This window comes from Herpailurus yagouaroundi, unplaced genomic scaffold, assembly GCF_014898765.1.
Source record: "Herpailurus yagouaroundi ecotype Mexico unplaced genomic scaffold, PumYag 139, whole genome shotgun sequence".
NCBI classification, from domain to species: domain Eukaryota; kingdom Metazoa; phylum Chordata; class Mammalia; order Carnivora; family Felidae; genus Herpailurus; species Herpailurus yagouaroundi.
Window position 1 is genome coordinate 8179816 of NW_024412394.1, and position 9465 is coordinate 8189280.

General features: G+C 59.2%; 1 protein-coding gene across 10 annotated transcripts in view; it reads left to right on the forward strand.

Moving 5' to 3' along the window:
* Positions 1-9272, forward strand: part of FOXP4 (forkhead box P4) — a 50039-nt gene extending 40767 nt beyond the window's left edge. For 3 of the 10 annotated variants that reach the window (XM_040473449.1, XM_040473447.1, XM_040473448.1), the window contains 10 exons: positions 888-971; positions 1054-1261; positions 1344-1420; positions 2358-2459; positions 5328-5378; positions 6015-6136; positions 6996-7046; positions 7643-7709; positions 8198-8367; positions 8843-9272. In XM_040473449.1, coding sequence (XP_040329383.1) covers positions 888-971; positions 1054-1261; positions 1344-1420; positions 2358-2459; positions 5328-5378; positions 6015-6136; positions 6996-7046; positions 7643-7709; positions 8198-8367; positions 8843-8990 — 1080 coding nt within the window. In that variant the 3' untranslated portion in view covers positions 8991-9272. The remainder of the gene's footprint in view (positions 1-887; positions 972-1053; positions 1262-1343; positions 1421-2357; positions 2460-5327; positions 5379-6014; positions 6137-6995; positions 7047-7642; positions 7710-8197; positions 8368-8842) is intronic. The other 7 variants (XM_040473453.1, XM_040473454.1, XM_040473455.1 and 4 more) reach the window with 5 other exon arrangements.
* Positions 9273-9465: the final 193 nt, after the last annotated feature.

The following is a 9465-nucleotide window of genomic DNA, read 5'->3' on the forward strand; positions in this document are numbered from 1 at the left end:
TGCTTTCTAGTTCCTGATAGCCAAGGTCATGAGGTGATCGCAGTCTGATTCTGAGCAAATCCGGGGTGGGGTGGCCAGAAGAGTGCCATCCTTATAAAAACAATAAAAACATTAACAGCTAACACGTTGAGCGCGCCCTCTGGGCTGGTTTAAATACTTTACCTGGATAACTCGAGGAATCTTCCAAACAACCTCATATGGCAGGTACTATTACCATCCCCACTCTACGGATACGGAAAATTAAGGCCCAGAGAGGTGAAGAAACTTGCCTCTGGTCACTCACCCAGTGGGTGGCCAAGCGGGGATTAGAACCTAGGCAGTCTGTCTCCCGAGCATGCACTCTGAAGCCCGTTCAGGGCAGTCCGTCAGGCAGCCAGTCAGCATAAACCCACTTCCCTCTGGCACCTAGCAGAGCGCCCTGCCATGAGAGGGCAGTTGTGAAAGATCTATTGAATTTATGAATGGGGGTGAATGAATCATTCATCCATTCCCACGTCTCCATTCATTGCGCGAGGACCCTCTCACACACAAGTGCCACTGAACTTGGGTGTTGTTCAGCCACAGCCTCTGCCTTCGGTGGGGAGAAAACGCCTGTGCCATGAGGAAGGAGGCCCCTGACTTGTAGCAGCTTGCTGAGCTTGAGCCTGGGACACACAGTGTGGGGGAGAAGGGGGCGGGGGCTTTATGCAGTGGGTGGCGGCCCCAGGCCCTGGCCTTGAGGGTATGAAGGGGCAGGGGGGAGCTGAGGCTTTCCAGCAGTAGGGGACCCCTGAGGTGTGGAGGAGAGGGGTGGTGGGAATATGGGTTTTCATGGGTGTCTGGTGGAGGGGGAAGAGGACTCGAGGCCCCTGGGGCTCAGCCCCTGCCCACCTCCCGCCTCTTCACAGCTCGCCAAGGAGAGTGAGAGGCTGCAGGCCATGATGGCGCACCTGCACATGCGGCCCTCCGAGCCCAAGCCCTTCAGCCAGCCGGTGAGTGACTCACCCCTCCCTGCGGCCCTCCCGGGACCCCCACCCTTGGCGCTGATCTCAGCACCTGCCCCACTGCTCACAGCTGAACCCGGTCCCTGGCTCCTCCTCATTCTCCAAGGTGACCGTGTCTGCAGCAGACTCCTTCCCAGATGGCCTCGTGCACCCCCCCACCTCGGCCGCTGCCCCTGTCACCCCCCTACGGCCCCCCGGCCTCAGCTCTGCCTCCCTGCACAGCGGGGGCCCCGCCCGGCGGAGGAGCAGCGACAAGTTCTGCTCCCCCATCTCCTCAGGTAAGGACTGCCGGGAGGGTCATTTTCCCCCGCAAGCCGGACTCCCCAGCTGGCTACCTCACCCTCTGCCTGTCTCCCCCAGAGCTGGCCCAGAATCACGAGTTCTACAAGAACGCCGACGTCAGGCCCCCCTTCACCTACGCCTCCCTCATCCGCCAGGTGAGTGTGGATGGTACAGGGGGTGGGAAGGGCACACAGGCTGCGCGCGCACGCGCACACACACGCGCACGCGCACACACACGCGCACACACACACACACACACACACCCTCAGTGCCCCAGCCTCCAGGAGGGTCCTAGGGCCAGAGGAGAGACTTCCCCTCCCACACCTGTCCTGTCCTGGCACGTGGGTTTTCCTTCCCAGCCGTACGGCCTCTGGCACAGGCTTTGCCTCAGCACCTGCTGGTGCAGACATGTCTCTGGGGGCACACGCATTTTTTGTTGCTCATACCCACTGTCAATCGTTCTCTCACTCCCATGTACATACACTTCTAGGAGATTATTTTCTCATAGGCTTGCCCTTTGTCTGCCTGCCCCCTCTCCCCCTCCCCCCCCAACCCTCTTACACACACACACCCCTGTGTTCCCTCCCTCATGTCCTTAATGCTTAACGTACGTTTACACGTACGTCCGCTTGCTCTGATCTCCACACGCAGGCACACACGTCCTCACACTTGTTCTCATATGTGCTGCATACGTACCCCATCTCATGCTTTGGGTGCCCTCTGCCAAAATTAGGATAAATTCCAAACGGCCCCCACCCTGAGGACATCTCTTTCCTGAGAACGCTGCTTCATTCCCACTCCAGGGCAGGGGTGCTTGAAACCAGTTTCCCTCCAGAAGGAAGTCATGTGCTGCTTGCACAAGGGGGTAGCCCTTGAGGCTCGTGTTTTCTTTGGCCCCTGGCTGGGCTGTAACCAGCCTGCTCCCATCAGGGGACCGACAGGCACCCACCAGTTCTCTTGTCCCACAGGCTTCTGTAGTGGGTGTCCTCTCTCCTCGGGGTGAGCGTTGGGCCAGGCAAAAGGGAGAGAACACAGGCCTGTGACCCCTCGAGGCCCAGACTAAGGGTCTCTTTGCTTCTCTCTTGCCCATAGGCCATTCTGGAAACCCCCGACAGGCAGCTGACCCTGAATGAGATCTATAACTGGTTCACCAGGATGTTCGCCTATTTCCGGAGAAACACTGCCACCTGGAAGGTGAGGCATGCTCCTTCCTCCTTCCCAAGGGCCCCAGTCACCCTTGGACATGTCCACCTCCCTTTGAGACCAAGGGTGCATAACATTTAGTCCCCTCGGAGGGGCAGTTCTACAGAAATGGCCCCAGCAGGGCCCAGGCCGCACCATGGGCCCCTCCACCCCCACTTCAGCATGGGCTATATAGTATGTTCTCAAACTGCTTCTTAATACTCCCTCCTTTCCAGCCTTGTGCTGCTTGCCTTCTGGGAAGAAAGTTTCCTTTCTCTGGGGTGCTCCCCAACAGGCCCCAGAGACTCCAGCCCCATGAAGTAGGGCCTCCAGGAGTCCGTAATGCCCAAGCCTGTTAGGAAGAGCCAGGTTACACCCTCAAGAGACCCTAAGGGTCTGGGTACCTCGGCTAAAGGTACATGTTCTGAAGCGTAGGGTGGGGTGGGCAGTGTGCAGACCCGGACACGTGGGTGGACCGAGCAAGACCCGTAGACTGTGCTGGGGCACAAACACAGGCGCTCACACCCTCTCCCCCGCTCTGCCATGGCAGCAGGAAGATAATTGTCTCGATCCAATTAGTCATTTCAACACCTTCAGCCATAGAGTGTTCTCAGGGGACCAGAGGCAGGGAAGGGAGGGACCCTAGAAAAATGGGACACTGAGATGTGGACTGGGGCACTCAGCTATTTGTTTTTCCATAGCCAGGAGGTGTGTGTGTGTGTGTGTGTGTGTGTGTGTGTGTGTGTGAGAGAGAGAGAGAGAGAGAGAGAGAGAGAGAGAGAGAGAGAGATGGGTGAGAGTATGAGGGTCTGTGCAGCAGAGTGGGGAGGTGATATCTAAACTGGGAAGGGGGAGGGGAGAGGAGAAGGGATTGTCGGCACCCTGCAGGGAAAGTTAGACACCCGGGAAAGAGTCCCTGGGTCTCAGAACCTTAATTGGATCCCTGGCTCTTGAGTCCCCCTGCTGGCCAGCTTGGAAAGTGCAGCAAAACAGGCTACCTCCCCACCACCCCTCTAGGTTTCAACAAGTGTCATTGAGGCCCCCTCCCCACCAGTGCCGGATTGGGTGGGGTCTGCACAAGGCCCGGTCTCCTCTGCCCCGAAATGTGCTAACTGCAGCAGGAGACACTGCTCTATGACCTTCCGTATCCCTGTGCCCAATTCCCAAAGCTTGGGAAAGAGGCTGTTGGGCTGGGACAGCTGCTCTGATTGGCTGTGAATGATGTCATTTCCTGCCAACCACAGTCCTGCCCTCTCCCTGAGCCAGCAGGGCCTTGTGGGGACCACCTAGCCCGGTCTCCAACCTCTAGGCCAGTTTGGATGCCTAGTCTTATAAATGATAAGAGTTCTATGCAAACATAAAGGATCACTACAGTTTTTATCTAATGTTTATGTTAATGATGCAGATTAATCTTCTGTCTTTGGGGGTGAGACTATAGAGCCTCACTTCATAAGACAGCCTCCTTCTGGGGGCAGAGTGTCACTCAGCCACCTACCCTCCTTTCCTGTTCTCTTAACTGTATCACCCCATTGTCCTTTCTTGAGATCACAAGGAGCTGGTTTGGGGGACTTCCTGAAACCCCTCAATGACCGTCGTGAAGCCCCTCCCTTTTAGCCCAGTGCCTTTGGCCTCCCATGCCACCTTCAGTCGTCACCCAGCCAGGGTCATCCCAGTCGTGTGTCTCTCACTCCCAGGTCTTCACCTCCACCCCCCCTCACCTAGTGTAGGTCCCAGTGCGACACCGGGAGCTGGGGGAGCAGTTGACCTTCCTAGTTAGTGCCCTGCTGCTGTTTCTGCCACTTAGGGCACTACCTGTGCCCTCCCTACCTGTGGCACAGTAGAATCTGTCCCTGCTCGAGGTCCACTTTCACCCTCAGGATTTTTGCAGCCAGGCTTCATCCCTGTTCCTCAGGAAACGTACCCTGTCTACACCCAACTGTTCCCCTTCCACTTTCCACCCATTCGTCTGCCCCTTGAGGCCCCGCCTCTTCCCAACTGTATCTCGTCCCCTCCTCCCTCTTCACCCTTTCTGGCCCACACCCTGAGTTGCTGTCCACTTCAGACCAGGGCAGAAGGGTCGGGCACCAGCCTGGGCCAGGCCAGCTGCCGTTCATCCGGGGACAGAGCTGCCATCTGCCAAGCCAGTGGTCCTCACCAGCCCGCCCCCTGTGTCCATCCCCTCTCAGGGCCCGTGTTGTGGGCCCGTCCTTTTGTTTACGCAGCCCCCCGCCAGACCCCTTAAATTGCCGTTAATGTTTCAGCGTAACGAATTAGTCTCTCATCACGAATCAGGCTTCGAAATGAGGGAAAAAAGCCCCGGTGAGGCCATCCTCGGAAATTGGGGTCATTCTCATTTGCAAAGCGGAGGATCGGAGCCCCGTAATGCGGGCAAATTTATTCCGAGGCAGGAGCCCCGGCGTGATTAGGCCCTTTGTAATTATCGCTCCAAGAGATTCCACTCCAGCCGCCCGCCTCCCTCGTGGATTAGCAAGCGAGTCGGAAAAATACACAGGATTTAATTAGAGGCAAATTAAAATTGGTAATGAAATCGGGCCAGTTGCAAGTGGCAAGAGTTGGAAGGGAGAGAGGGAGAGGGGATCTCCAGGGGCACGGGCTGCCCGCCCTGCCGGCTTTCTTCCCCGTTTAGAAATGTAAAGAGGAGACAAGGATGGGGACAAGGCGGGGGAAGCAGAGGGAGGACAGGTAACAGGGACAGGGATGGCTGGGGGTGGGGGGGGCGAAGCCGAGAGAGGAGAGCACAGAGACGGGACTGAGGGCCATGCGGGGAGTGGGTGGGCTAGGGCCCTCGTCTAGCCCCCCCCCCCCGGGGGGAAATTGGGCCAAGCACCCCCGCCCTCACCCAAGTGTCCTACAATTCAGATGGCCTCAATTCCTGAAGTTACCCTGCCAGGAGGAGGTGGGAGCGACAAGGTGACTTTTCCTCTTTTCTCTCTCCTCTTCCTGCCTCCCAGCTACTAAACCCGTGCTCTCTTTTCTCCCCGTGTATTTCAACAAGTATGCATTAGGCCTGCTGTTTACCTCATGCTCTTAATAAGCTGTCTGTTCTCAAAGTCATGGTTCCTACACTCCTAGAGATTGAGGAAGGTTGCAGCGAGGGTTCCTGATTTATGTCCAGAACTTCTAAAGCCTAGTGGAAATTCTGCATGCACCTGAGATAACAGGTCACTGATGTGCCAGGGCCCGAGTGTGATCTCCTGGTGATCAGGAGCCCCAAGTAACAGCGACGTGTGTCTGATCAATGCTGCCGGGAAAACAAATTATTACTACCTAGATAGCATTTAGTTGGTAGACAGGGTTTTCCAAAAGATGGCAGGGAGAAGGGAGCAGATCATAAAATGGGTTGTGGGCTCCGAGGACCCTGGCAGTCCCTGGGTCAAGGGTGGGAGAGAGGCCTGCCTTCGCCCCTGGCTGGGACTCCTCCCTGGGGCAGCCTGCTTGTCCTTGGGCCAGGGGAGGTGGGACATGGTGGGACAGGGACTTTGCTGTGTGTGCTTGCCTGAGTGGGGAAGGGGCCTCTGAGCACCCGCCCTGTCTCTGCACCCCCAGAATGCTGTGCGGCACAACCTCAGCCTGCACAAGTGCTTCGTGCGCGTGGAGAACGTCAAGGGCGCCGTGTGGACCGTGGATGAGCGCGAGTATCAGAAACGGAGGCCGCCAAAGATGACGGGGTATGTTGGCCCAGCCCCAAGCAGAGGCATCTGCCTGGGGCGTGGACCGGGTCACCCCCCGTTTTTCTCCAGGACACCCATGTGAACCCGGTCCTTCCCACTTTGGGGGTGGGGAGCCTAGAATCTGGAAGTGACAGGTGATCAGAAAGAAGACATGTATGTCTTATTCTGTCCCTATTTCTGGCTGAGGGGAAGGAGCCTAGGGGGACCTGGCACCAGAGACAGAGACCCAAAGTAGCCATGGCTGGAGCTGGGACATGGGCAGATGCCAGCTAGGTGGCCATTGGTGAGGGGGCTGCCAGCCTCAGAGTCGTACTCCCCTATCTCATCACAGGATGAGCTGACCTCTGAGGACCCCAGGCCCCACCTCCGTGTTTTATAGGGAGAGGAGACCGAGAGAGGGCAAGGGGCTGGGGGAAGGTCACACTGTACTGCAGATTCACAGCAGAGCTGGGTCTCGGAACTCCCACCTTTTGCGTTCGCTCTAGCATGCAGCATTTTCATTGGAAACTGAGGAGCTTGGGGGCGGGTCGAAACCTCCCCTTGGCTTCCCTTCCAACACCCAGTGGCCTTTCCACCCCAGATGTCCCTCACGTGGGCCACCCTTTGCCCGTGCTTCTTGGGCCAGAGGCCTGTTGGGAGGGGGAGAGAAGTGAGGCAAGTAGGTGGATATCTATTTGTGTGAATGCCTTTTGCCCTCGAAGATCTTTCTCCTGGGAAAAGAGCCTCTCCACCCCACTCAGCTGTGGGGGCTGGGCAGGGTTGGGGCCTGGAAAAGGGAAGGAGAGCCATCCCCTTCTGAGTGCCCCCCTCCAAACATGGGGGGATTATTTTTACGTCTCTTTACCCACTTGGTCAGAAGACCTGGATTCAGATGCACGTCTGCGTCTCACTGGCTGGGTGAGCTTGGGTCAGTTCCTTAACCTCCCTTAGATGCTCTGTAAATGGGGGGTAGGGGATTAATTGCTATGGAAGAGGGACAGCCTTGAGCCATGGTTTTTCCTGACCCAACTCCTGAACCCCTTCCTGGGCAGACAAGCCTTTGGCGTGGAGCACCTGGGGACAGGCCAAGCCAAGCCCCTGGGTTATTAGATGTCCCACGATTCCGTACGGCAAGATAGCATGGATATTACAGACTGGGGAGGTCAGGGCTCTAGCTTGGGCCCGCCAAGCACTGGGAAATGGAGACAGCAGAGAAGAACTGCTGGGGTGGCATGATGTGAAGACAGGCATCGGGAGGGACCCCCGTTCCCACTTGCCGGCTCTGAGACACTGCCCAGGTTCCAGAGCCCCGGGCCCGGGAAGGGGGCTGTCAGCACGTGATGCACCATGCCGGGTCAGCGTGAGGGTTGAGGGCGATGGAGCCCACCCAGGGCTCGGCAGACGCTGCTGACCGTGCCGTAGCCTCCTAGCATCAGGAATGGAATATCGCCGAGCACAAGGCAGGACCTAGTCCGGGTCAAGGCCTGAAGGAACGAACAGAGCACTGCCTTCTCTGTCTTCCAGGAGCCCCACCCTGGTGAAGAACATGATCTCGGGCCTCAGTTACGGAGCACTTAACGCCAGCTACCAGGTGAGTGCGCCCTGACAGGAGCCCTTTTCCCCTTGCCCCCTTGCCGTCCTGCCCACACACACTGCCCTTCGTCCACTCTCCCCTGCAGAGCTCCAATCTGGCTTGGGAGGGGGAAGACCACTCCGAGGGGCCCAGACCCCAGCCCTCTGCCCCACCCCAACTCGGGGCACCAAAGCAGGGAGGGAGGTGGGCATAATCAGCCGTGTCCCCTTCTCTGGCTCGTCAGGCTCGGGGCCCTCTGCCTCCTGGGAAGGGATAGGTCAGGCCCACGGTCCCAGGTTCCCGGGAATGTTGTGAGGCAGTGGGTCAGGGTCACAGTCTGGCCTTGGGAGGGGAGACGTGATGTGTGGGAAAGGCCGAGCCTGGGCTGGGGACTTGCCAAGATAGATCTGCCAGCACAGGACGCCCTGGAGGCTTTCTAGGGACACGGAAGGGACAGCACCTGCCTGGATAGGGCTGGCTGATGGGGTCAACCCTGTGCCCTCCAGGCCGCCCTGGCCGAGAGCAGCTTCCCCCTCCTCAACAGCCCTGGCATGCTGAACCCGGGCTCCGCCAGCAGCCTCCTTCCACTCAGCCACGACGACGTGGGCGCCTCCGTGGAGCCGCTGCCCAGCAATGGTAGCAGCAGCCCCCCTCGCCTCTCCCCACCCCAGTACAGGTGAGCACACAGTACGGATCCCCCACCCCCGGGGCCCCTCAGACACCACTGCAGGTGGGGTCTCTATCTAATTACACCCCCACACCCACACCTGTCTTCCCACACGAGTGACTTCTCTTTCTCCCTTCCCATGGTGCCTCTCCTCCCCTCTCCCTTCTCATTCTCCTCTCTCCACTTCCTTTTTACTTCCCTCCTTCCTGCTTTCTTCCTCCTCTCCTTCCTCCTCTCCCCCTGTTCTCTGTCTTCTCCCAGTTCAGAGGCGACCGCTGCCCAGCCCAACATCCCCCTTCCTGGGAGGAGAGCTCAGGGGGAGATCAGACCTAAGACGTCAGGCACCAGTGGCTCAGGGATGATGCGGTCCTAGGGGAGTGAGCTGCAGGCACCCCACTGCACCCCCAGATTCTGGGTGTTTGTGGAGGCCAGGGAACCGCCCCCCCCCCCCCCCCGGGTGCCCACACGATCCCTTCTGTCACAGCCACCAGGTGCAGGTGAAAGAGGAGCCGGCCGAGGCAGAGGAAGACCGGCGGCCAGGCCCCGCCCTGGGCCCCCCCAACCCCAGCACCGCGGGGCCTCCAGAAGACAGGGACCTGGAGGAGGAGCTGCCAGGAGAGGAACTGTCCTAAGGGCCTCTAGGGGCAGGCAGGGCAGGGGTGAGACCCCTCCCTCCGGAACCCAGGCCCCACCTACCCCCACTCCTCAGCCCCGCCCAAACCTCAAGGCACTTCCAGGACTCAGATGGGGGGGGGGGGGGGGGGAGGCTGGGCCAGCAACTCCCAACGTGACCTGACTGACAGACGCTCGGGGGCAGCGACGGTCCTGCCCCCGAGGGGACACCGAACCCCTGGTCTGGGACCGGCAGAGGAATCGGAGGGCCCAGACCCTTCCTCAGACCCTCCCCTACATCTGAATACAGCCTCCCCCCCAACCACCAGCAGCAGGGCCCTCCTCCCCCACCAGCTCTCCCCTACAGGGCCCCTCAGCGCCATGGAGACCCGCAGGCGGGGCTAAGCCACCCCTCTCAAACCCAGGGCCCCTCGCACCTGGCTCTGGCGGTGTTTGCTGGCCAGAGTCCCCCGGGGGGGGGGGGGGGGGGGGGGG